The following is a 27,147-nucleotide window of genomic DNA, read 5'->3' as shown; positions in this document are numbered from 1 at the left end:
TTAGAAATAAAATTAATTTGAATTTGAATTTGGAGCATATCCTTCCTCATATCCATCTACTATTAGGCAATCTTTACCCATAAAATATTTTTAATCAAAGCCCCTTAAAGTCCCACTCATCATCTTTTGATCTATTTTCGTATTATTATTATTATTATTATTATTATTGTTATTATTATTATTATTATTATGCCATTTTTTGGCTAAATCCAAACATCTGTGTCATTTTCTAGGACATTAGAAAAATGCCACAATAACAAATACCATTTTTATCTGAGTTTAAAAAACTTGTCAGTCAAAAGATAGACCTGATTTAAAATGTTGGTTTATATTTTTACTGTCCTAAAAATGTCATTTCAAAATAAATTTGTATTCACAGTTGCAGTGTGTTTAGGGATTTTACCATCATAAATAAATCCAAAATTGATACTCCAGTAAGTGATAAACTAAAGCTACGGATACTCCTCCTCGTCTTATACCCAATAGGATTTCTATTTCTGACCTCATTCAAATAAAAAATGACTTGGGGCTGGGATGGACTGTTTAGCTCTCAGATAATTCAATATTAAGAGGAAGCTGCACGCTTTATGCAGCGATCTGACATTACGGAGCAATATTTGCATTTGGTGCTGCAGTGGACTTCTGCTCACCAGACGTTATGTATTTTAATTTAGCAACTTCAGTTTTCCTTGTGCTTAGAATTCAGGCTTCATCTCAAGGTTGGTCAGACGAATGATCAATTTGAGCAAAGGCGTAGGCGGGATGAGTAACAATGGGCTGGTGTGGCTTTGTCGTAATCGGCCGGGGTAAATCTTTAACCCGCCAAAGGTCAGATCAGCTCGAGCCATGGCGGAGGAGCCATAAAAATAATCAGACATGTGAAATGCTCACAGTGGGATTTATGAACGTCTCTTTACTGCCTTGTATAACCCAATACCTACTGATTAACCCATGAGAAAAACTTAGTTCCTGTTTGGGGTCACATGACGGCGGGCTCAGGGGTTTAAAAGGAAGCCTTTTGAAGCAGGGGAAGCAGACTAACTGAGCTGAGCATCTGCCGACAACACGAGTCTGACAATTACAAGACAAAGACTATGAAGGCTACCATCGCTACTGCCGCCCTCCTGGTCCTGGCGCTGGGGTTGACCTCTGAGGCCGTGCAGGTGGAAGTGAGTGTCTCTCTTGGATTTGAGCGTGACTGATTGGTTCTTGATGAGGCTGCCCGCCCAGATAATGACATGTTCTGCTCATTTGAGAGGCAGCAACTAACCTTCTGATTTTACTCTTTCAGGAAAACGGACTGTCCTTCTCCCTGGAAGCGGTCAGCCGGCTTCAGGAGCTCGCTGAGAGCAGAGCCATGACGGGACAACAAAGCCCCCGCCTGAAGGCCAGCACCTACTCGCTGTGTGCGGACCCCATGCTGCCACAGGAGTTCCTGCCCCTCTGTAAGCAGAGAGCCTCGCAGTCGTCCCTCCTCAGACTGGGTAAGCTTGACGGTGAATCTCAGCAGCCCTCCTGGGCGTCAGAGGCGTGGCTGAGCTGTGTTTTGCCTCTTCCAGCTGCCGTTCCCCGTGACCTCTGTGAAATCTGCGCTTTTGCCGCCTGCACTGGATGCTAAGCCCCGCCCGCGAGCCCGGGGAAACTCCTGCAACGCTTCAAGCTCGTGCTTCCTTTTCCATCCCTCTCACAACTGTTTTCAGGAAAACTCCAGTCGTTGTGCATCCTGTTGTGACGAGGCGCAGACAGACGCCCCAAAGTTCGGACTCCACCACCTCCTGCATCTGATTGGATGCAGCTTTCAGGCCAAAAAATGTCCCCAAAAACAACAATCAGACAAAGAAAAGTTTTGTAAACTGTTACTTTTTGGAATTTATTTTTTTGAAATCCTAAGCTTATCTATTGTCATTAGACATTAGATTGTTACATTTTTCTGTCTGCTTTATATATTTAAAGACCTTTTTCTTCTTTGTTATTATTGGTATTATTAATAAAACGCTTTTAGAAAACAGGAATTGTGCTCTTTTTCAAACACCACATCCAACTTTTTTTCAAAATGTTTTTTTTTTTTTTTATGTGATGAATTCAGAAACAGAAAATGAATCCCAGTATTTACTGGCATAAATTTTCAGTCATTTGCATTCATCATAAAGTCACACGAGTGTAAATTTCTCCGAGTCGTGTGGTGAAGTCCGGCCAAAAACATAATGGGAAACATTTACGCACCCGCTCAGGCTTGCACCTGCATCACAAAGCGCAGCATCTGCCCCCTTCACACAGAAATATGCATCATGTCAGCGTTCGCGACCGTGAATAATTCATTCTACACAGCTTAACAGCCTCATCATGCACATAAAGTGTCTGGTTAGAGCGCAGTTCATTCACAGCGGCAGCGCTGACACTGACGATGAACTTGGAGCTTTCTGCTGCAGGATGCAGACTTACAGTCATCATGAGGTGCCAGCGAATCAAAGCAGGTCTCTCCAGACTGAAGAGAAAAGGACATTTTGGTGACCTTTTTTCTTTGCATGAAGTATTACTTTAAACTAATTCAACCCAACCATCTTGTAAACCTGCAAAATCCCTGTCGGGGTCACCGGGTTGCTGGAGCCTATCCCAGCTACTGTTGGGTGAAGGTGGTGTTCGGGACGCCAGTGCGTAGCAGAATAATGAAAACTAATTTCTTAAAATTTTAATTAAAAGACAAACAAACATGTTTTTAATATATATATGTATATATGTATATATATGTCACACAGTATTTATTGTTTTAGTAGTTGAGAAGTAGAGAGGGAATCAGTACACAAAATGGCCATAAATCTTGGGGCCATCGCATAATAATTTCCTTTAGTCATTATACCTGACATTTGTGCTTTGGCTTCATTAACGCATTGGGAATTTCTTTTTAACCTCTGTAAGAGATTTTGGCCCTGTTCTGCTGTCTCTTCCGCTGTGATGTCATCACTTTTTTGGAGGAGGGGTCACTATGTCAAAAATCCTTTTCCCGTTTTTGAGAACCAGCTGATCCTTCGGTCCAGGACTGACGCTGCAGGGCAGAAAAAAAGAAACGAAGCATGTTCATACATTGAACGAGTTTCTGTGAAGGATCCAGTTCGAGACCTGTAGACATCACAATAGCTGTTGTGATGTCACCAAAGCACACATTGTGCAACTGCACCGGCTGAGTTACATAATCTAATTTCTGTGGAGAAATCCACGGGATTAACAGCTGTCTGAATCGATTGTAAATTCGAGTTGATCTCATCAAAGTGTAGCTATTAGCACGTGTTGCTAAGGCCTGTGTGTCTGCGTGTCTGTGTGTGTGTGTGCGTGAAGGTGTCTTCCGGGCCTAATTGATGTTATGCCCCTTTTTATGTCTAAGGGACCCTAGAGGAGCATCACACATGTGAAGAACATTCACGTTCTGTTAGAAACCGTTTGGATCTGCAGGAGTTCAGATGGAAAGCAGACGGAGAAAAAGACCATTGTTGTCTGAGACAGAACTCTTGATTTTTGCAGCTTGGTTGAGATTTATCCAACATTTCTTTATTTTATTTTTTTTTACTTTTCATCCTTGTTGCTTTGGTTTCAGCAGACGGTAAAGTAAACCATTTATGTATGGAGTGATATTCTGCCACCACGTTCCACACAAAACTTTCTAAGTTGCAAGTGAAAATCTTAAATATTTTTAAATTGACAACCTTTTCCAAACCTTTTCTACAGTTCCGGTGGTCTGTCGTGTTTTTGTCCTGGAGGACTGGCTGAGCTCTTCTCAGATTATTTCCTTACCTTACATTTAATGCCATAAAGTCCTGCTTTGGTCCATCCTGCTGCATCCGTTTAGTTTGAATCCATGTTTTGACCTGGGATTCCTTTGCCTTTAGGTGCTATCTCTTTTGTGAACAAATATGTTCCCCTTGAATTCCTAATCACAATCTACCATAATCTGAGCCCTTCAATTTTGCTATCAGGAGCTGATCTAAAGTTTTGTAACTGAGGACCTTCTGTCGTGGCTACAGAACACTTTTCGAACCCAGATGCTGGAACCCAGAAGAAACACAGCGGGAGGCGAGCGTTGGCGGGTAAGAGTTTTAATACGAGGAGCAGAGAGCAGAACGTGAGCAGGTCCAGATGTCGGTTCCGAACTGAAAGACAGAAGCTAGCGGCGTCACTGGTGGATTTCTCCGTAGGCCGATGTTGACGAAGGTGGAGACACTTGATGAGGCAGAGGCTCGTGGTGGGACCGCAGGAGAGGACAGACTGATGAGAACGGCTGGGAACTGATTCGAGCGACCACTCGTGGTACTGGATTCCTGAGGGTGAGTAGAGAGAGAGACAGGTTTAGTCACAGGCTTGACGTAGCGAAAACGAACAATAGCTTGACGACCAACTATGCACCATCAGGGGCAACGGACTGGCGAAGACTGATGATCCTGTGGCTCCTTATGAAGGCGGATGAGGTGATGAGGTAAGTGGTCGCAGGTGTTGAGAATCAGCAGCCAAGCGGAGAGGAGAGGGGGAGGAGGCCGACAGAGGCACCATGTCAGTACCCCCCCCTCAACGACCGCCTCCAGGCGGTCAAGGGGCGGCGATCAGGGTGGGCACGGTAGAAATCCTCAATGAGAGAGGGGTCCAAAATAAACGAGCGGGGAATCCATGAGCGCTCCTCCGGACCGTAGCCCACCCAGTCGACCAGGAACTGGAATCCACGACCCCTCCGACGGACGTCCAAAATCCGGCTGACGTCATAGGCCGGAGCGCCGTCGATGACCCGGGCGGGCGGTGGGGAAGCGGACGGCGGGCACAGAGGACTGTCCTGGACTGGCTTGATCTGGGAGATGTGAAACGACGGGTGGACCTTCAGGGCTTTGGGCAAACGAAGATGGACACAGGTAGGGTTGATGAGTTTGTCTATGACGTACGGACCGATGAATCGGGGAGCCAGTTTCTTGGAAGATGCCTGAATGGGGATATTGCGAGTAGAGAGCCAAACCCTCTGACCTGGTTGATAGTCGGGTCCCACCACCCTGCGACGGTTGGCGATCCGGCAGTTGCTCTCCTTGGTGCGGAGGAGAGCGGCCTTCGTCTGAGTCCAGACGCGTTGACAACGCTGGAGGTGATGTTGGACGGAAGGCACTGCCAGATCCAACTCCTGGGATGGAAACAGAGGTGGTGAGTACCCTAGGGCGGCCTCAAAAGGAGAGATCCCGGTGGCAGATGAAGGATGAGTGTTATGGGCGTACTCTATCCATACCAGGAAGGTGGACCAGTCCTTTTCATTCTGTGCCGCCAGACAGCGAAGAGCTGCCTCCAGCTCCTGGTTCGCTCTCTCCGCTTGACCGTTCGACTGGGGATGATAGCCTGACGAGAGACTGACCGTGGCCCCCAAGGCCGAGCAGAAGGCCTTCCACACTTGTGACGTGAATTGGGGGCCGCGGTCGGAGACAATGTCCATAGGGATGCCATGGTGGCGAAAAACATGGTTGACCATCAGGTCAGCAGTCACAGTGGCCGTGGGGAGTTGAGGAAGGGGAATGAAGTGAGCCATTTTCGAAAAACGATCAATAACAGTGAGGACGGTAGTGTTACCGTGTGACGGGGGAAGACCTGTGACGAAATCCATGGCCAGATGGGACCAGGGTCGATCGGGAGTGGAGAGTGGATGAAGCAGACCTGCCGGAGCTGAGGATGAAGATTTCGATCGGGCGCACGTGGAGCAGGCTGCGACATAATCTCGCACGTCCTTTTCCATGGCAGGCCAATGGAACCTTTTGCGGATGAGGTTAAGAGTCCGGTGAACCCCCCCATGGCAAGCCAAGCGGGATGCATGCCCCCAGGTGATGACCTCGGACCGGAGATTAGCTGGGACGAACAAGGTACCCCTGGGGACAGGAGGGTGGTCATCATTGTCTCTCAGGGCTTGAAGTACCTTGTTCTCGATGTCCCACGTGAGGGCTCCGATGACGCAGGTGGAAGGAAGGATGGTGGCCGGGGCGCGATCTGATGGACTGTACTTTCGGGACAGGGCGTCAGGCTTGATATTTCGGGATCCGGGTCTGTAGGTGATTACAAAATTGAAGCGGTCAAAAAAAAGACACCAACGAGCTTGCCTGGAGTTGAGTCGTTTGGCTGAGCGGAGATAGGCCAGGTTCTTGTGGTCTGTCCACACGATGAACGGCTGTTCTGCTCCCTCCAACCAGTGACGCCATTCCTCCAATGCCAGCTTGATGGCAAGTAGTTCCCGGTTGCCGACATCATAGTTTCTTTCTGCTGGTGATAGTTTTCGTGAAAAATAAGCACAAGGTTTTAATTTGTCAGTTGAGGCCTCTTTTTGGGAGAGGACGGCACCCACACCGGTATCAGAAGCGTCCACCTCGACAATGAATTGACGAGATGGGTCAGGTTGGATGAGGATGGGTGCGGATACGAAAAGGTCCTTCAGTTTGTCGAAGGCTTGTTGGGCTTCAGTAGACCAGGCAAAGGGATGAGTAGTGGAAGTAAGGCGTGTGAGAGGAGAAGCGATGCTGCTGTAATTCCTGATAAATCGCCTATAAAAGTTGGCGAAGCCTAAGAACTGCTGAAGTTTTTTCCGTGTGTCTGGAGGTGCCCAGTTGGCGACGGCCTCTATCTTAGAGGGGTCAGGTCGGATGCGACCTGCCTCGATGACGTAGCCGAGAAACTGAACGGTTGGAACATGAAATTCGCATTTCTCGAATTTTACATAGAGTTGGTTTTCCAGAAGTCTCTCAAGCACGAGACGTACGTGATGTTCATGCTGGGCCTGATCATGGGAATAGATGAGAATGTCATCAAGGTAGACGAAGACGAAGCGATTAAGGAAGTCACGGAGAATATCGTTGACCAACCGCTGGAAGACTGCAGGGGCGTTGGTGAGGCCAAAGGGCATGACCAAATATTCATAGTGCCCTAAGGGGGTTTTAAATGCAGTCTTCCATTCGTCGCCTTCCTTGATACGAACCAGATGGTACGCATTGCGGAGGTCTAATTTCGTGAAGATACGGGCTTGTTGAAGAGAGTCAAAAACAGACGTGATTAAAGGCAAGGAATATTTATCTTTGACGGTGATCTGATTTAGTTCGCGGTAGTCGATGCAAGGCCTGAGTGTCTTATCTTTCTTAGCCACGAAGAAAAAACCAGCCCCCACAGGGGAGGAAGAGGGTCGTATGTGACCTAACGAGAGCGCTTCCTGGATGTACTGTTCCATGGCGCTTCTTTCGGGACCGGACAGGTTGAACAGCCGCCCCTTAGGTAAAGGAGCGCCAGGAAGGAGAGTAATGGCGCAATCGTAAGGTCTATGCGGGGGAAGAGCGCTAGCCTTAGATTTGCTGAAAACTGCTTTTAAGTCGTGATAACAAGACGGAATGGAAACCAGATCTACTGAGGCGGGACTCTCGGTATCTATGGGGGAACACGGGGAACAGCGGACAGTAAACAGTTTGCAAGGCAATAAGGACTCCACTGAGTGACAGATCCCTGAGCCCAGTTAAATTGGGGATTATGTAATCTGAGCCAGGTGAACCCTAACACTATGGGGGTATGGGCGGACTGGGTGATGTAAAACTGAACTGATTCCCTATGGTTACCTGACGTGACGAGGAGAATGGGCTTGGTGCGATGGGTAATACGGGACAGGTGTTGTCCCCCGAGGCCCGAGGCTTCAATGGGGTTTTCTAGGGGCTCTGTGGGGATAGACAAGTGGTTAACTACACGAAAGTCAATTAAGCTCTGTTCCGCTCCAGAATCTACGAGGGCCCTGAGATCATGAACTTGACGACCGAGGCATAACTTGACAGGTAAATACATGAATTCTTTACCAGAATCTGTGGCAGATAACTCCCCTCGCGGCCTGTCGTCTAGCGAGGGGCTGGGAAGTTTAAACGAACTGGGCATCCCGAGACTAGATGGCCTTTGCCCCGCAGTAAAAACAGGCTCCAGCTTTGCGTCTTTTGCGCCGTTCCTCTTCTGACAGCCTTGAGTGGCCGATCTGCATGGGTTCCTCCATAGTCTTGGAGGGGACAGCATACAGGCCTGGATCGATCGGTGGAGCGTGGATGGACTTAGTCGGGGGACGTGGAGCCGGATGACCTCGTTCTTTTTGGCGCTCACGTATCCTAACGTCCGACCGGAGAGCGGCGGACACTAACTCCTCAAAGGATCGTGCTTCCGGTTGAGAACAAAGGTGGTCTTTAATTTGTTCATTCAAGGACTGGTAAAAAACGCCTTTGAGGGCCACATCGGGCCAGCCAGCTTCAACCGCTAGAATGCGGAAATCGATGACGTGATCGCTAACAGCACGGTTCCGCTGTTTGAGTGCGAGCAGCCGCCGGGTTGCCTCTTCCTGTTTACGAGGTTGGTCGAATATCAGGCGGAATTCGCCGAGGAATCGCTCGTAAGACAGGTGAGAGATGGGATTGGCAGAGAGAAAAGCTTGGGCCCACTGGAGAGCTTTACTTCGTAGAGAATTAATGACAAGGGTGATCTTACTGTGGTCGGACTGGTAGAATCGGGGAGCTTGTTGACATATTAACTGGCACTGCAGCAAAAATCCTCCGCAGGCTTCCACCTCCCCGAAGAAGGGTTCCGGTTGGAGTCGGATGTTTTCGGTTGCGGACGGCACTCCGGAAGCGGAAGGAGCTGGGACGACAGGAGTATGGACTGTGGCAGACGAAACCTGGGAAAACTGGCTGGTTAGTTCATGTAAGGTCTGGGTCATACCATCTAGGCGATGAAAGAGATCCTGCTGGGCAGCCGCCATTTGCGACAGAGCGTCCGCTTGACGTCCCAGCATAATGCCTTGTTGGGAAACGGCTAATCTGAGTCCTTCTGGGTCAGCTGGGTTGGGATTATGGCCAGTCCGTTCTGTCGTGGCTACAGAACACTTTTCGAACCCAGATGCTGGAACCCAGAAGAAACACAGCGGGAGGCGAGCGTTGGCGGGTAAGAGTTTTAATACGAGGAGCAGAGAGCAGAACGTGAGCAGGTCCAGATGTCGGTTCCGAACTGAAAGACAGAAGCTAGCGGCGTCACTGGTGGATTTCTCCGTAGGCCGATGTTGACGAAGGTGGAGACACTTGATGAGGCAGAGGCTCGTGGTGGGACCGCAGGAGAGGACAGACTGATGAGAACGGCTGGGAACTGATTCGAGCGACCACTCGTGGTACTGGATTCCTGAGGGTGAGTAGAGAGAGAGACAGGTTTAGTCACAGGCTTGACGTAGCGAAAACGAACAATAGCTTGACGACCAACTATGCACCATCAGGGGCAACGGACTGGCGAAGACTGATGATCCTGTGGCTCCTTATGAAGGCGGATGAGGTGATGAGGTAAGTGGTCGCAGGTGTTGAGAATCAGCAGCCAAGCGGAGAGGAGAGGGGGAGGAGGCCGACAGAGGCACCATGTCAGTACCCCCCCCTCAACGACCGCCTCCAGGCGGTCAAGGGCGGCGATCAGGGTGGGCACGGTAGAAATCCTCAATGAGAGAGGGGTCCAAAATAAACGAGCGGGGAATCCATGAGCGCTCCTCCGGACCGTAGCCCACCCAGTCGACCAGGAACTGGAATCCACGACCCCTCCGACGGACGTCCAAAATCCGGCTGACGTCATAGGCCGGAGCGCCGTCGATGACCCGGGCGGGCGGTGGGGAAGCGGACGGCGGGCACAGAGGACTGTCCTGGACTGGCTTGATCTGGGAGATGTGAAACGACGGGTGGACCTTCAGGGCTTTGGGCAAACGAAGACGGACACAGGTAGGGTTGATGAGTTTGTCTATGACGTACGGACCGATGAATCGGGGAGCCAGTTTCTTGGAAGATGCCTGAATGGGGATATTGCGAGTAGAGAGCCAAACCCTCTGACCTGGTTGATAGTCGGGTCCCACCACCCTGCGACGGTTGGCGATCCGGCAGTTGCTCTCCTTGGTGCGGAGGAGAGCGGCCTTCGTCTGAGTCCAGACGCGTTGACAACGCTGGAGGTGATGTTGGACGGAAGGCACTGCCAGATCCAACTCCTGGGATGGAAACAGAGGTGGTGAGTACCCTAGGGCGGCCTCAAAAGGAGAGATCCCGGTGGCAGATGAAGGATGAGTGTTATGGGCGTACTCTATCCATACCAGGAAGGTGGACCAGTCCTTTTCATTCTGTGCCGCCAGACAGCGAAGAGCTGCCTCCAGCTCCTGGTTCGCTCTCTCCGCTTGACCGTTCGACTGGGGATGATAGCCTGACGAGAGACTGACCGTGGCCCCCAAGGCCGAGCAGAAGGCCTTCCACACTTGTGACGTGAATTGGGGGCCGCGGTCGGAGACAATGTCCATAGGGATGCCATGGTGGCGAAAAACATGGTTGACCATCAGGTCAGCAGTCACAGTGGCCGTGGGGAGTTGAGGAAGGGGAATGAAGTGAGCCATTTTCGAAAAACGATCAATAACAGTGAGGACGGTAGTGTTACCGTGTGACGGGGGAAGACCTGTGACGAAATCCATGGCCAGATGGGACCAGGGTCGATCGGGAGTGGAGAGTGGATGAAGCAGACCTGCCGGAGCTGAGGATGAAGATTTCGATCGGGCGCACGTGGAGCAGGCTGCGACATAATCTCGCACGTCCTTTTCCATGGCAGGCCAATGGAACCTTTTGCGGATGAGGTTAAGAGTCCGGTGAACCCCCCCATGGCAAGCCAAGCGGGATGCATGCCCCCAGGTGATGACCTCGGACCGGAGATTAGCTGGGACGAACAAGGTACCCCTGGGGACAGGAGGGTGGTCATCATTGTCTCTCAGGGCTTGAAGTACCTTGTTCTCGATGTCCCACGTGAGGGCTCCGATGACGCAGGTGGAAGGAAGGATGGTGGCCGGGGCGCGATCTGATGGACTGTACTTTCGGGACAGGGCGTCAGGCTTGATATTTCGGGATCCGGGTCTGTAGGTGATTACAAAATTGAAGCGGTCAAAAAAAAGACACCAACGAGCTTGCCTGGAGTTGAGTCGTTTGGCTGAGCGGAGATAGGCCAGGTTCTTGTGGTCTGTCCACACGATGAACGGCTGTTCTGCTCCCTCCAACCAGTGACGCCATTCCTCCAATGCCAGCTTGATGGCAAGTAGTTCCCGGTTGCCGACATCATAGTTTCTTTCTGCTGGTGATAGTTTTCGTGAAAAATAAGCACAAGGTTTTAATTTGTCAGTTGAGGCCTCTTTTTGGGAGAGGACGGCACCCACACCGGTATCAGAAGCGTCCACCTCGACAATGAATTGACGAGATGGGTCAGGTTGGATGAGGATGGGTGCGGATACGAAAAGGTCCTTCAGTTTGTCGAAGGCTTGTTGGGCTTCAGTAGACCAGGCAAAGGGATGAGTAGTGGAAGTAAGGCGTGTGAGAGGAGAAGCGATGCTGCTGTAATTCCTGATAAATCGCCTATAAAAGTTGGCGAAGCCTAAGAACTGCTGAAGTTTTTTCCGTGTGTCTGGAGGTGCCCAGTTGGCGACGGCCTCTATCTTAGAGGGGTCAGGTCGGATGCGACCTGCCTCGATGACGTAGCCGAGAAACTGAACGGTTGGAACATGAAATTCGCATTTCTCGAATTTTACATAGAGTTGGTTTTCCAGAAGTCTCTCAAGCACGAGACGTACGTGATGTTCATGCTGGGCCTGATCATGGGAATAGATGAGAATGTCATCAAGGTAGACGAAGACGAAGCGATTAAGGAAGTCACGGAGAATATCGTTGACCAACCGCTGGAAGACTGCAGGGGCGTTGGTGAGGCCAAAGGGCATGACCAAATATTCATAGTGCCCTAAGGGGGTTTTAAATGCAGTCTTCCATTCGTCGCCTTCCTTGATACGAACCAGATGGTACGCATTGCGGAGGTCTAATTTCGTGAAGATACGGGCTTGTTGAAGAGAGTCAAAAACAGACGTGATTAAAGGCAAGGAATATTTATCTTTGACGGTGATCTGATTTAGTTCGCGGTAGTCGATGCAAGGCCTGAGTGTCTTATCTTTCTTAGCCACGAAGAAAAAACCAGCCCCCACAGGGGAGGAAGAGGGTCGTATGTGACCTAACGAGAGCGCTTCCTGGATGTACTGTTCCATGGCGCTTCTTTCGGGACCGGACAGGTTGAACAGCCGCCCCTTAGGTAAAGGAGCGCCAGGAAGGAGAGTAATGGCGCAATCGTAAGGTCTATGCGGGGGAAGAGCGCTAGCCTTAGATTTGCTGAAAACTGCTTTTAAGTCGTGATAACAAGACGGAATGGAAACCAGATCTACTGAGGCGGGACTCTCGGTATCTATGGGGGGAACACGGGGAACAGCGGACAGTAAACAGTTTGCAAGGCAATAAGGACTCCACTGAGTGACAGATCCCTGAGCCCAGTTAAATTGGGGATTATGTAATCTGAGCCAGGTGAACCCTAACACTATGGGGGTATGGGCGGACTGGGTGATGTAAAACTGAACTGATTCCCTATGGTTACCTGACGTGACGAGGAGAATGGGCTTGGTGCGATGGGTAATACGGGACAGGTGTTGTCCCCCGAGGCCCGAGGCTTCAATGGGGTTTTCTAGGGGCTCTGTGGGGATAGACAAGTGGTTAACTACACGAAAGTCAATTAAGCTCTGTTCCGCTCCAGAATCTACGAGGGCCCTGAGATCATGAACTTGACGACCGAGGCATAACTTGACAGGTAAATACATGAATTCTTTACCAGAATCTGTGGCAGATAACTCCCCTCGCGGCCTGTCGTCTAGCGAGGGGCTGGGAAGTTTAAACGAACTGGGCATCCCGAGACTAGATGGCCTTTGCCCCGCAGTAAAAACAGGCTCCAGCTTCGCGTCTTTTGCGCCGTTCCTCTTCTGACAGCCTTGAGTGGCCGATCTGCATGGGTTCCTCCATAGTCTTGGAGGGGACAGCATACAGGCCTGGATCGATCGGTGGAGCGTGGATGGACTTAGTCGGGGGACGTGGAGCCGGATGACCTCGTTCTTTTTGGCGCTCACGTATCCTAACGTCCGACCGGAGAGCGGCGGACACTAACTCCTCAAAGGATCGTGCTTCCGGTTGAGAACAAAGGTGGTCTTTAATTTGTTCATTCAAGGACTGGTAAAAAACGCCTTTGAGGGCCACATCGGGCCAGCCAGCTTCAACCGCTAGAATGCGGAAATCGATGACGTGATCGCTAACAGCACGGTTCCGCTGTTTGAGTGCGAGCAGCCGCCGGGTTGCCTCTTCCTGTTTACGAGGTTGGTCGAATATCAGGCGGAATTCGCCGAGGAATCGCTCGTAAGACAGGTGAGAGATGGGATTGGCAGAGAGAAAAGCTTGGGCCCACTGGAGAGCTTTACTTCGTAGAGAATTAATGACAAGGGTGATCTTACTGTGGTCGGACTGGTAGAATCGGGGAGCTTGTTGACATATTAACTGGCACTGCAGCAAAAATCCTCCGCAGGCTTCCACCTCCCCGAAGAAGGGTTCCGGTTGGAGTCGGATGTTTTCGGTTGCGGACGGCACTCCGGAAGCGGAAGGAGCTGGGACGACAGGAGTATGGACTGTGGCAGACGAAACCTGGGAAAACTGGCTGGTTAGTTCATGTAAGGTCTGGGTCATACCATCTAGGCGATGAAAGAGATCCTGCTGGGCAGCCGCCATTTGCGACAGAGCGTCCGCTTGACGTCCCAGCATAATGCCTTGTTGGGAAACGGCTAATCTGAGTCCTTCTGGGTCAGCTGGGTTGGGATTATGGCCAGTCCGTTCTGTCGTGGCTACAGAACACTTTTCGAACCCAGATGCTGGAACCCAGAAGAAACACAGCGGGAGGCGAGCGTTGGCGGGTAAGAGTTTTAATACGAGGAGCAGAGAGCAGAACGTGAGCAGGTCCAGATGTCGGTTCCGAACTGAAAGACAGAAGCTAGCGGCGTCACTGGTGGATTTCTCCGTAGGCCGATGTTGACGAAGGTGGAGACACTTGATGAGGCAGAGGCTCGTGGTGGGACCGCAGGAGAGGACAGACTGATGAGAACGGCTGGGAACTGATTCGAGCGACCACTCGTGGTACTGGATTCCTGAGGGTGAGTAGAGAGAGAGACAGGTTTAGTCACAGGCTTGACGTAGCGAAAACGAACAATAGCTTGACGACCAACTATGCACCATCAGGGGCAACGGACTGGCGAAGACTGATGATCCTGTGGCTCCTTATGAAGGCGGATGAGGTGATGAGGTAAGTGGTCGCAGGTGTTGAGAATCAGCAGCCAAGCGGAGAGGAGAGGGGGAGGAGGCCGACAGAGGCACCATGTCAGTACCCCCCCCTCAACGACCGCCTCCAGGCGGTCAAGGGCGGCGATCAGGGTGGGCACGGTAGAAATCCTCAATGAGAGAGGGGTCCAAAATAAACGAGCGGGGAATCCATGAGCGCTCCTCCGGACCGTAGCCCACCCAGTCGACCAGGAACTGGAATCCACGACCCCTCCGACGGACGTCCAAAATCCGGCTGACGTCATAGGCCGGAGCGCCGTCGATGACCCGGGCGGGCGGTGGGGAAGCGGACGGCGGGCACAGAGGACTGTCCTGGACTGGCTTGATCTGGGAGATGTGAAACGACGGGTGGACCTTCAGGGCTTTGGGCAAACGAAGACGGACACAGGTAGGGTTGATGAGTTTGTCTATGACGTACGGACCGATGAATCGGGGAGCCAGTTTCTTGGAAGATGCCTGAATGGGGATATTGCGAGTAGAGAGCCAAACCCTCTGACCTGGTTGATAGTCGGGTCCCACCACCCTGCGACGGTTGGCGATCCGGCAGTTGCTCTCCTTGGTGCGGAGGAGAGCGGCCTTCGTCTGAGTCCAGACGCGTTGACAACGCTGGAGGTGATGTTGGACGGAAGGCACTGCCAGATCCAACTCCTGGGATGGAAACAGAGGTGGTGAGTACCCTAGGGCGGCCTCAAAAGGAGAGATCCCGGTGGCAGATGAAGGATGAGTGTTATGGGCGTACTCTATCCATACCAGGAAGGTGGACCAGTCCTTTTCATTCTGTGCCGCCAGACAGCGAAGAGCTGCCTCCAGCTCCTGGTTCGCTCTCTCCGCTTGACCGTTCGACTGGGGATGATAGCCTGACGAGAGACTGACCGTGGCCCCCAAGGCCGAGCAGAAGGCCTTCCACACTTGTGACGTGAATTGGGGGCCGCGGTCGGAGACAATGTCCATAGGGATGCCATGGTGGCGAAAAACATGGTTGACCATCAGGTCAGCAGTCACAGTGGCCGTGGGGAGTTGAGGAAGGGGAATGAAGTGAGCCATTTTCGAAAAACGATCAATAACAGTGAGGACGGTAGTGTTACCGTGTGACGGGGGAAGACCTGTGACGAAATCCATGGCCAGATGGGACCAGGGTCGATCGGGAGTGGAGAGTGGATGAAGCAGACCTGCCGGAGCTGAGGATGAAGATTTCGATCGGGCGCACGTGGAGCAGGCTGCGACATAATCTCGCACGTCCTTTTCCATGGCAGGCCAATGGAACCTTTTGCGGATGAGGTTAAGAGTCCGGTGAACCCCCCCATGGCAAGCCAAGCGGGATGCATGCCCCCAGGTGATGACCTCGGACCGGAGATTAGCTGGGACGAACAAGGTACCCCTGGGGACAGGAGGGTGGTCATCATTGTCTCTCAGGGCTTGAAGTACCTTGTTCTCGATGTCCCACGTGAGGGCTCCGATGACGCAGGTGGAAGGAAGGATGGTGGCCGGGGCGCGATCTGATGGACTGTACTTTCGGGACAGGGCGTCAGGCTTGATATTTCGGGATCCGGGTCTGTAGGTGATTACAAAATTGAAGCGGTCAAAAAAAAGACACCAACGAGCTTGCCTGGAGTTGAGTCGTTTGGCTGAGCGGAGATAGGCCAGGTTCTTGTGGTCTGTCCACACGATGAACGGCTGTTCTGCTCCCTCCAACCAGTGACGCCATTCCTCCAATGCCAGCTTGATGGCAAGTAGTTCCCGGTTGCCGACATCATAGTTTCTTTCTGCTGGTGATAGTTTTCGTGAAAAATAAGCACAAGGTTTTAATTTGTCAGTTGAGGCCTCTTTTTGGGAGAGGACGGCACCCACACCGGTATCAGAAGCGTCCACCTCGACAATGAATTGACGAGATGGGTCAGGTTGGATGAGGATGGGTGCGGATACGAAAAGGTCCTTCAGTTTGTCGAAGGCTTGTTGGGCTTCAGTAGACCAGGCAAAGGGATGAGTAGTGGAAGTAAGGCGTGTGAGAGGAGAAGCGATGCTGCTGTAATTCCTGATAAATCGCCTATAAAAGTTGGCGAAGCCTAAGAACTGCTGAAGTTTTTTCCGTGTGTCTGGAGGTGCCCAGTTGGCGACGGCCTCTATCTTAGAGGGGTCAGGTCGGATGCGACCTGCCTCGATGACGTAGCCGAGAAACTGAACGGTTGGAACATGAAATTCGCATTTCTCGAATTTTACATAGAGTTGGTTTTCCAGAAGTCTCTCAAGCACGAGACGTACGTGATGTTCATGCTGGGCCTGATCATGGGAATAGATGAGAATGTCATCAAGGTAGACGAAGACGAAGCGATTAAGGAAGTCACGGAGAATATCGTTGACCAACCGCTGGAAGACTGCAGGGGCGTTGGTGAGGCCAAAGGGCATGACCAAATATTCATAGTGCCCTAAGGGGGTTTTAAATGCAGTCTTCCATTCGTCGCCTTCCTTGATACGAACCAGATGGTACGCATTGCGGAGGTCTAATTTCGTGAAGATACGGGCTTGTTGAAGAGAGTCAAAAACAGACGTGATTAAAGGCAAGGAATATTTATCTTTGACGGTGATCTGATTTAGTTCGCGGTAGTCGATGCAAGGCCTGAGTGTCTTATCTTTCTTAGCCACGAAGAAAAAACCAGCCCCCACAGGGGAGGAAGAGGGTCGTATGTGACCTAACGAGAGCGCTTCCTGGATGTACTGTTCCATGGCGCTTCTTTCGGGACCGGACAGGTTGAACAGCCGCCCCTTAGGTAAAGGAGCGCCAGGAAGGAGAGTAATGGCGCAATCGTAAGGTCTATGCGGGGGAAGAGCGCTAGCCTTAGATTTGCTGAAAACTGCTTTTAAGTCGTGATAACAAGACGGAATGGAAACCAGATCTACTGAGGCGGGACTCTCGGTATCTATGGGGGGAACACGGGGAACAGCGGACAGTAAACAGTTTGCAAGGCAATAAGGACTCCACTGAGTGACAGATCCCTGAGCCCAGTTAAATTGGGGATTATGTAATCTGAGCCAGGTGAACCCTAACACTATGGGGGTATGGGCGGACTGGGTGATGTAAAACTGAACTGATTCCCTATGGTTACCTGACGTGACGAGGAGAATGGGCTTGGTGCGATGGGTAATACGGGACAGGTGTTGTCCCCCGAGGCCCGAGGCTTCAATGGGGTTTTCTAGGGGCTCTGTGGGGATAGACAAGTGGTTAACTACACGAAAGTCAATTAAGCTCTGTTCCGCTCCAGAATCTACGAGGGCCCTGAGATCATGAACTTGACGACCGAGGCATAACTTGACAGGTAAATACATGAATTCTTTACCAGAATCTGTGGCAGATAACTCCCCTCGCGGCCTGTCGTCTAGCGAGGGGCTGGGAAGTTTAAACGAACTGGGCATCCCGAGACTAGATGGCCTTTGCCCCGCAGTAAAAACAGGCTCCAGCTTCGCGTCTTTTGCGCCGTTCCTCTTCTGACAGCCTTGAGTGGCCGATCTGCATGGGTTCCTCCATAGTCTTGGAGGGGACAGCATACAGGCCTGGATCGATCGGTGGAGCGTGGATGGACTTAGTCGGGGGACGTGGAGCCGGATGACCTCGTTCTTTTTGGCGCTCACGTATCCTAACGTCCGACCGGAGAGCGGCGGACACTAACTCCTCAAAGGATCGTGCTTCCGGTTGAGAACAAAGGTGGTCTTTAATTTGTTCATTCAAGGACTGGTAAAAAACGCCTTTGAGGGCCACATCGGGCCAGCCAGCTTCAACCGCTAGAATGCGGAAATCGATGACGTGATCGCTAACAGCACGGTTCCGCTGTTTGAGTGCGAGCAGCCGCCGGGTTGCCTCTTCCTGTTTACGAGGTTGGTCGAATATCAGGCGGAATTCGCCGAGGAATCGCTCGTAAGACAGGTGAGAGATGGGATTGGCAGAGAGAAAAGCTTGGGCCCACTGGAGAGCTTTACTTCGTAGAGAATTAATGACAAGGGTGATCTTACTGTGGTCGGACTGGTAGAATCGGGGAGCTTGTTGACATATTAACTGGCACTGCAGCAAAAATCCTCCGCAGGCTTCCACCTCCCCGAAGAAGGGTTCCGGTTGGAGTCGGATGTTTTCGGTTGCGGACGGCACTCCGGAAGCGGAAGGAGCTGGGACGACAGGAGTATGGACTGTGGCAGACGAAACCTGGGAAAACTGTCTGGTTAGTTCATGTAAGGTCTGGGTCATACCATCTAGGCGATGAAAGAGATCCTGCTGGGCAGCCGCCATTTGCGACAGAGCGTCCGCTTGACGTCCCAGCATAATGCCTTGTTGGGAAACGGCTAATCTGAGTCCTTCTGGGTCAGCTGGGTTGGGATTATGGCCAGTCCGTTCTGTCGTGGCTACAGAACACTTTTCGAACCCAGATGCTGGAACCCAGAAGAAACACAGCGGGAGGCGAGCGTTGGCGGGTAAGAGTTTTAATACGAGGAGCAGAGAGCAGAACGTGAGCAGGTCCAGATGTCGGTTCCGAACTGAAAGACAGAAGCTAGCGGCGTCACTGGTGGATTTCTCCGTAGGCCGATGTTGACGAAGGTGGAGACACTTGATGAGGCAGAGGCTCGTGGTGGGACCGCAGGAGAGGACAGACTGATGAGAACGGCTGGGAACTGATTCGAGCGACCACTCGTGGTACTGGATTCCTGAGGGTGAGTAGAGAGAGAGACAGGTTTAGTCACAGGCTTGACGTAGCGAAAACGAACAATAGCTTGACTTGACGACCAACTATGCACCATCAGGGGCAACGGACTGGCGAAGACTGATGATCCTGTGGCTCCTTATGAAGGCGGATGAGGTGATGAGGTAAGTGGTCGCAGGTGTTGAGAATCAGCAGCCAAGCGGAGAGGAGAGGGGGAGGAGGCCGACAGAGGCACCATGTCACCTTCTGCCCACATCCTTCCAACATATATGGAAGCACAGCAGCTCTGTTTAGCAACGCAAACCAAAAATGAATAAAATAAAAGAAAACTTGATGGAGATACATATGATGAAATGAAAAATGACGCACACCTGCAGCATATTCAAATCTTCCCTGTCTTCATCATCTTCAACTTCCTGTAGTGCGAGGTAGGGGCGGACGTATCGATCTGAGTATCGACAGTATCAATACCGAGCTGAGGTATAGCGTGATGACAGCAGTACTTTCTATACTTTTATTTCAGTTCTTCTTTAACACATACAGTAATGAGCTTGAATTTACTGACAGCCTTAATGCAAGTGCAGCTTCTATCTGTCTGTAGTGTTGCTAGATTGGGGTTTGCTGTCAATGTTTCCAGTTCAAAAGTTTTATAAATGGTTTGGTAATTATTTGATTCATCCCTAGCAACACAAGTTGTAATGGCTGGTTCCATTAACATTATCACCTAGAATGTAAAGGTCTTAAATCACCCCATTAAAAGAAAGAAGGCTCTGCCACACTTAAAAAATGTGGGTGCCATCGATGTAGGAGGATTAGGCTCTATCATTTTCATAACTCTTTGCATTGCTAAAAAAAACTATTTTAATAAATTGGAAAAGCAAAAAAAATATAAATATAAGTCAACACAGAAATCTGCTGCTTGATCATATCAGCTTGGAAAAAATGTCAGCCCAAAGTTCAAGTAACTTTGAAAGAATTCGGTCTCTCTGGTCTCCCATAGCTAACTCCGTGACTTAGGGGGTGGGGGGGGGCATGGTCGTCCCTGCTCCTTGCCCTTCTGCCGTGGGCCGGGGTCGGGGTCGGGGCCTCCGGTGCCTGGCCGGGGGTGGTGGGGGCTCCGTTGGTCGGGGGGTCGGGTCCGGCGCCTGGGTGGGGCGGCCTGGGGCGCTGCGTGGTCCTCTGGGCATGGGTGTGGGGGTGCGTGGTGGGGGGGTGGGGTGGTGGTCTGGCTTGGCTTGGGGGGTGGTCCCTTTGCCTGTGCTGGGGGGGGTTGGCGGGGGGCGCTGCTCGGGGGGGGGCCCAGCGGCGCTGGATGGGCTTCCCATCTACACCTGGGGCTGGGATCGGCCCTTCCCTGGCTCTGGGGCGGGACGGGGCAACCCTCTTGGGGCCCCCGGTCGCTCTGGGTGTCATCCGCTTCGGCTGCGGGGTCTGGGGGTGGGGTGGGGTGGGAGTCTTGTCGGCCCTGTCCTGTGGGGGGGCATTCTGGGGGAGGGGGGGGGGGCACTATTGGTACGGGGCAGGGGGGGTTGACGGGTCGGGGTCTCCGCTGAGGCCATCGGCGGTTTCCCCGGCCGGTTGGCTGCCTCGGTCCCGTCGAGGCCTGACCAGAGCTCTTCTAGGGCCGGCGTTTGGGGGTGGGGGCCTGGGCTTGCTCCGGGGGGGGCCGGCGCTTTCTGGCTCCTCTCTCTCTGTGTGGGGGTGGTGGTGCTGGGCCTGGGGTGTCTGCGCCTCCGGGGGTGGGGCCCCGGGGCTGGGTGGGCCTGGCCCCCTTGCTGGGGGGGGGGCGGGGGACAGCTGTTTGACCACCGAGGGACAGTCTATCATCTGTCCCCAACTTACCCCCTTCCTCATATAACCTCATAATAGGGTGAGGGGGTGGGGGGCTTAGCCTGCGATGAGCCTTTGGGGGGGGGTTACTAGGCAGTGGCCCCCCTCCTGTGGTTGCCGTATGGAGTGGGCCCCCCCTCTTTCGGTTTTATTTGCACCTTAGACATGTAGGGCCCTTGGTAGGGGGGGTGCTTGGACATCACTGCCAGCAAGCAGCGGATGTCCTCCTAGCACCCTACCTGCCAATTTTAACCGCACCTTAGACATTTAGGGCCCCTTGGTGGGGGGGGTGAGGGGACGTCACTGTGAGTAATCAGGAGATGTCCCCTTAGTGCCCTACCCGCCAATTTTAACCGCACCCCCCTTAGTACACACACCCCTCCCCCCTCAATATATACATCCCAACATAAACACACACACATGCACACACACATCCTTTCAAACACACATACACGCACACACATTTTGCAAGGAAGTTGGGACCTGGGTCCGTCTGTCCCCTGCCTCTTCCCTGGTGGGGGGTACGGGCCCCTTTGCAGCGGCGGCCGTGTCCCCGGGGTGCCGGCTTCCTGGGCCCGGCGGTGCTCTCTCCGCGCGGTGGGGGGGTTCACATTACATCTGAGCCGGGGGTGTCTGGTCCCTGGGGGGTGGGTTCTGGTCCTTGCTCCTGAGTGCTGGGCCCCGCCAAATTTCCAACTGTGGCTGAGCCTGGTCGGGCCATATTTACAACACCCCTTGTGGGCCCTCTTTTTTCCCCGGGGCTCCCCCCCCCTGGGCGGGGGCGGCGGGCCCCTGCCTCGCTCCTCCCTGGACCAACCGTGGGCCGGGCGGGTGGCTGCCTGGAGTGCGGGGCGGGTCTCCCTTGGGGGGTCCTGGCTCGTACCTGGGGTTGGGGCGGGGGGATGCCCGGAACTCCTGGGTGGTGGTGGGGTGCTCGTTTGGGGCTGTGGGCGTCCTTCTCCGGTGGGGCCCTGCGTTGGGTTCTCCCGGCGCGGCGGGGGGGCTGCTCTCCTGGTTGGGCTGGGGCGGCGCTCTCTTTCCCTCCGTGCGTCCCTGGCCTCTGGCTCTGGGGGCCTTGCGGCGGCCCTGCTGGCCCTGGCCTGGGTGGCGGGCTTGGTCGCCCGGGCGGCGGTTGTTCCCTGCCGGTTCCCGTGTGGCGTTGGGGGGATTCCGGCTGCCGCTGCGGTGGGGGTCTTGGGGTGGGGATGGCTGGGCACTCTCCCTCCTTCTTTTCACGTTCCACCATCCATTTTAGAAGAACATAAACACTCACCTGAGCACTGGTGTTAGCTCACCTTTGCACTAAACACTAAACACACCTGCAGCTAGCAGGTGTGTTTATAACATTTGAGTGTGTGTGTGGACAGGCTCCGCCCCTTTCTTTTTTTTTCTTTTTTTTTTTCTACATTTGAACCTTACCATAATGATTAACAACCAGTAAACTTGTTGCTTTATGCTGCTTCATGGTCTTATCCCCCTTCCCCTCCTATTATCACCCCCTACCCCCCCTCTCTCTAACGTCCCTCTCTCTTCTTCCCCTCTTTCCTTTTCCGTCCGGTCCAACACCAAAGATTTTCAGACATGATTGAAATTAATAAAGTTTGGCCTCAATTACAAGAGGGGTTTATTCAGACATACCTTTGGTTTGTCTGAAGATTAATAATCCCTGTTGTTAAAGTAAAATATGTCCAACACAAGAGGCCCTCAGCTCTCATCTGTCTGCCCAGCTGTTGGACAGGACAAGTTAAAAAAAAAACAAAAAAATGTGGTTGCGGGTATAATCTTCCTACAAGAAACTCATCTTAAAATCTCGGATCATAACCGGTTGAAATGTGGCTAGGTGGGGCAGCTTTTTCACTCATCTTTTCAAGGGAAAGCCAGAGGGACCGTAATACTTATAAGAAATAACATGCTCCTCTGTCCTTGCTGATCCGGCTGGCAGATCCATCATAGTTACTGCCTCACTTTATAATCTTAGTGTTATTTTGGTCAATATCTATTCCCCCAATTGCGATGATCCTTCCTTTTTTCAAGGGCTTTTGGTCAGATACCGTGCCTTAACTCACATTTGCTTATTATGGGAGGAGATTTTAACCTGTGCCTGAACCCTGGGCTGGACAGGTCATCTGTGGGACTTGGATACTCTGCAACTAAATCTGTTGCCTGTTCAATCATTTCTCTCCACCTACAGCGTTTTGGATATCTGGCGTTTTTTACACCCACAAGACAGGCAATACTCTCTTTTCAGATGCTCATAAGTCTTACAGCAGGATTGATTATTTCTTTACAGATAATATGTCATGACTTAACAAGGCAAAACAGACCCAGACGCTGGAATCCAGAAGGAGGAAAGGAGATGAGTGAAGGTAAGTAATAAGATTTATTGTACCTGTGGCTGAGTTGTCCTGTTGTGGCAGGGGGTCGGCGAGACCGAAGGTCCGTCGGCAATCCGGGGCGAGTCTTGGGATTCGGTGATGGCTCCGGAAGAGTTGGGCGGCTCGACGGCAACTCCTGACGAGACGGTGGATTTTTGACGAGGGTGGAGGCTTGGCTGTGGCCCATGGCGTGGCTGGAGGTTCGGCGGTGGCTTGAGCTGAGGCCTGGTGTTCGGATGGAGCATTGGGAGGAGGTAGGTAGCTCTGGAGAATACTCCGCTTGGGTAGAAGTAGATTCGGGCGTCCACTCGTGGGGCTTGAAGGTCCTGGACATAGAAAGACTTGAGCTTAGACGTGAGCAAAGATACATAACAAGGAAACTTGAATGAGACCAGACTAGCACCATCAGGGGCAACGAACTGGCATTGAATTCTGGTCCTGGCGCTCCTTAAGTAGGTCTGGGAGGTTGATGAGATGAGTGGACGCAGCTGGGATGAATCAGTGGCCAAGCAGAGAGGGGAGGGGGAGGATAGCTGACAGAGGCACCATGACATAATAATTGACAAGATTGCACAGTGTTGACTGACCAGCAGGAAATAAATGACGCTTTTCAATCCTAATACAACAAACTTTATAGCTCTGACAATATGTGCAACTATGACCTTCTTTTTGAATTTTTAGAGACCTACCAAAGGTTAAGATTGTGCATCGTGCTCGCCTCTGTAAAGGCAGATTAGCTCATATGTATCCACAAATTGATCCACTGTGTAACAGATGCAAATCATCAGAGGCCACATTAATCCACACTTTTTGGTACTGCCCTAAAATACAGCGTTTTTGGGGAAATATCCGTGAGGCACTTAGCTCCATCTTGGGAGTCAAATTAACGTTAAACCCACTTGTATTTTAGTTTGAAATAAACAGTGGGGGCTCCGACATTGCCTGCAGGTGGTCAGAGGGTCATTACCTTTTCAACTTTGCTAGCTCGACGCCTCATTCTTCTTAAATGGAATGATGCTGCCCCACCCACTTTATCGCATTGGATTCGAAATGTGCTTTACCATCTTAAACTTGAAAAAATAAGATTTACTGTGAGACGATCAGAACATAAATTTTATAAGGTATGGAGACGATTTCTCAAATTTTTTAGTCTACCATCTACAAGTGTGATAGAATGATGCCCCTTTTTTATATCTTTTCTTTACGTGTGTTGATATATTTGCACTTTACTCATTGTTTTTTTTATATATGCTATTTCACCAATACTGTGACTGATTTTAAATGTTCATGTTTCTCTTTGCTTATCACTTCTAACATTTTATTTCCTTATGTTTTCTTTACTAAATTGATATTGGTGTATATGCAACTGACAGCAGGAGGAGTTGGGGGACTGAATTTGTTTGTATTATGTTTTAAAACTGAAAACGTAATAAATATATAAAACACTAGAATGAACACTAGGCAACCCGGCACCAGCTACAACGGTTAAGTGATATACCGCATGAAAGTCTCCTGGAAACTGTGAATGAAGCATTGAGGGCAATTCCTACCACAACAATCACAGAAACCAATGAACTGGTTTACACTTCAGCAGCAGTGATCCTTGAGATGCTTTGCTATAAGAGCAACCATGGAAGAAAACAGTAGCCACCATGGAAACAACTCGGAAGGATTTGAGTCAGCTGACAGAGGTTCAAAGAGGTACAATGAGAAAGCAAGTACCTAAGAGATACAGCCAGATGCCTGAAGGACTGGAAACTGCCAAACAAAGGCTCCTAGCCTTGAGCAGCCGCCTAAAGAGGTACAAAAGAGACAATGAAGCCAGACGGATAAACAGGCTGTTCGCAACTCAATCTGCAAAAGTGTAGGCACAGTGGCAGGCAGCAGACCCACCGAGGCTAGAAACTGAACAGTACTGGAAAAGTATATGGGAGAAAGAGAGACAGCACATAACAGCAATGCCCAGTGGCTGGTCTCTCTGAGAAAAGAACATAGCAACCTCCCTGAACAGAATCCAGTAACCATCACAGTGGCAGACTTCCAAGAAAGAGTCTCAGGTATGAAGAACTGGACGGCACCGGGCCCTGACATGATACATGCCTACTGGCTAAAGAAACTCACCGCACTCCACGAGTGCTAGCCGCAAGGAAGGAGGCCGAGGACTACTGAGCCTAGAAGCCACTATCCAGGATGAAACATCCAAGATGCATGAATACATCAAGCTCAAGGCCCCAACTGACGAAACCCATATCAATACCCAAATTCCCATTATCGCCCACCCCTGGGGCCTCATTTATAAAACTTTGGGTAGGATTTGCATCAGAGGTGGCGTACGGATGAAACATAGGACGTGCGTACGCACAGAAATATTCGGATTTATTAAACCGTGCGCACGCACATCCTACGCATCTTTCCCTTTATAAATCACAACCGATTCTAAATGCAGCGCAGCTTTTGCGGCTACATGACACGCCCATAGTTGCCCATAAATAGTCCGTGAAACGCCCACAAATTAATATTCATGGCTTGCTAAATCATGGCAAACACAGAGAGGAAATCAAAAAAACGTAACTTCACTCAATGTGAAGTAGAAGTTATCGTTGGCGAGGTGGAAAAGAGGATAAAACGTTGTTTGGAGGGCCCAGTGTGGGCATTACTTTTTTTTTTTTTTTTTTTTTTTTTCTAACTTGTTCTGTCCAACAGCTGAGCAAACAGATTAGAGCTGAAGGCTTTTTGTGTTGGACAGGTTTTACTATCACAAAAAGAGGTTATATAGCTTCAAGAAACTAGAGTGTAGATTTGTATAAACCCCTTTTTGTCGTATTATTTTTTATTTATTTGTTACATTTAGTGTGTGTGGGGAGGGAGAGGGGAAGAATGTGAGGGGAGGGTGGAAGAGAGTAAAAGGAAGAAAGGTGAAAAGGTGGGGGATACAAGCACTGATTTGACTAAGTTATTAATTTAAGCTGTAACAATTATACCAGATCTGCTGGAAAGACGAATGTTACATCAAAGGTGAAAATCTGACACTAAGATGAGCGAGAAAAAAAAAACTGTCCATCAATACACTGTAGGTAAGGAGGAGGGATGAAGCAGACAGGGAGCAGTGTGGAGTGTGCACGTGCACGTGGGGGTGGAGATACATGCATGCTGCCGACGTGAACCGTGTGTTCATAAAGGGAGCCAGATCCTACCCAGCCAGACCAGCCAGACCAGGAGAGGGGAGGAGAGCCCCCCAGGCCAGAAGCCCCCCCAGCATCCGGACCCAGGCAGCCCGGGAGGGGAGGAGGAGGGGACCACCCACCCCACCAGCCAGGCACAGAGAGGGCCCCCCAATGCCCAGAGGCACAAGCGAACCCAGTGTCCGGCCCCCAGGCCACAAGACAGGAGCGCTTAGCCGTACCAGGCGGCAGCCATGGGGGCCACCGGGCGCCGGACACCAAGACAAAGGCCAGGGACGAAGCCAGGGCCCCCGGAACCCAAGAGCCGGCCACCACCCGACCGGCGCCCCGTCCCCGCAAGCCAGCCCAGGCCCGCGACCCTAGCAACCCAGGGATCGCCACGCACCCACAGCCACAGCCACCCCCCTAAAACCCTACGCACTACCACCCCCCCCGCCCTAATATCTGACCCCCCCTCCCCAACCCTCTCAGTGCCCTCCCCTCTCTGTGATGGGGAGGGAAAGCCCCAGAGGGTCCCAGCGAGCCAGCCCCCAGGTCGGTCCTACCCATGCACTCACACACACATACTCACAATCATCTGGTTACCCTCCCTACCCCCGCCGCCAAGCAGCAACCCCCCCCCCAGCCGGCCGACCCCCAGCGCCGCATGCCCGACCCCTCCCGCAGCCGACAGGACACCCATAAGCCCGGCCGCCCTGAGAGGACCAGGCGGGTGAAGACCGGCCGCCCCCCCCCCGACCCCACCCATGTATGGAGGTGTGGGAGTGCTGTGTGTGTGCTGCAGGTAAAATAGGAGGTCACCAGTGTGGGGGGATCCACCGCTGCC

The 27,147-nt window shown here is 51.7% G+C and overlaps 1 protein-coding gene and 4 long non-coding RNA genes across 5 annotated transcripts; 1 reads left to right on the top strand and 4 right to left on the bottom strand.

The window, feature by feature from the left end:
* Positions 1 to 1,017: 1,017 nt before the first annotated feature.
* LOC101159879 (guanylin) lies at positions 1,018 to 2,009 on the top strand. Its single transcript, XM_004084132.4, has 3 exons — positions 1,018 to 1,169; positions 1,292 to 1,484; positions 1,560 to 2,009. The coding sequence occupies exons 1-3, from the start codon at positions 1,095 to 1,097 to the stop codon at positions 1,616 to 1,618; spliced, it is 327 nt and encodes a 108-aa protein (XP_004084180.1). The 5' UTR covers positions 1,018 to 1,094; the 3' UTR covers positions 1,619 to 2,009.
* A 2,063-nt stretch (positions 2,010 to 4,072) lies between these two features.
* Positions 4,073 to 4,450, bottom strand: LOC105357344. Its single transcript, XR_911313.3, has 2 exons — positions 4,396 to 4,450; positions 4,073 to 4,310 (listed from the first exon to the last, which is right to left on the bottom strand). It is a non-coding gene; the product is annotated as an uncharacterized LOC105357344 (long non-coding RNA).
* Positions 4,451 to 8,948: 4,498 nt separating this feature from the next.
* On the bottom strand, positions 8,949 to 9,326 carry LOC111947479. The gene is made up of 2 exons (XR_002873329.1): positions 9,272 to 9,326; positions 8,949 to 9,186 (listed from the first exon to the last, which is right to left on the bottom strand). It is a non-coding gene; the product is annotated as an uncharacterized LOC111947479 (long non-coding RNA).
* A 4,498-nt stretch (positions 9,327 to 13,824) lies between these two features.
* Positions 13,825 to 14,202, bottom strand: LOC111947478. The gene is made up of 2 exons (XR_002873328.1): positions 14,148 to 14,202; positions 13,825 to 14,062 (listed from the first exon to the last, which is right to left on the bottom strand). It is a non-coding gene; the product is annotated as an uncharacterized LOC111947478 (long non-coding RNA).
* A 4,498-nt stretch (positions 14,203 to 18,700) lies between these two features.
* LOC111947477 lies at positions 18,701 to 19,083 on the bottom strand. Its single transcript, XR_002873327.1, has 2 exons — positions 19,029 to 19,083; positions 18,701 to 18,938 (listed from the first exon to the last, which is right to left on the bottom strand). It is a non-coding gene; the product is annotated as an uncharacterized LOC111947477 (long non-coding RNA).
* Positions 19,084 to 27,147: the final 8,064 nt, after the last annotated feature.

Source organism: Oryzias latipes, chromosome 5, assembly GCF_002234675.1.
Source record: "Oryzias latipes chromosome 5, ASM223467v1".
Lineage (NCBI taxonomy): Eukaryota > Metazoa > Chordata > Actinopteri > Beloniformes > Adrianichthyidae > Oryzias > Oryzias latipes.
This window is presented reverse-complemented; position numbering and strand designations above follow the sequence as displayed.

Coding starts and splice junctions, on each gene's coding strand:
- LOC101159879 (XM_004084132.4), top strand. CDS start 1,095: ATGAAGGCTACCATCGCTACTGCCGCCCTCCTGGTCCTGGCGCTGGGG. Junction 1,170..1,291: donor CTGAGGCCGTGCAGGTGGAA/GTGAGTGTCTCT, acceptor TTACTCTTTCAG/GAAAACGGACTGTCCTTCTC. Junction 1,485..1,559: donor GTCGTCCCTCCTCAGACTGG/GTAAGCTTGACG, acceptor TGCCTCTTCCAG/CTGCCGTTCCCCGTGACCTC.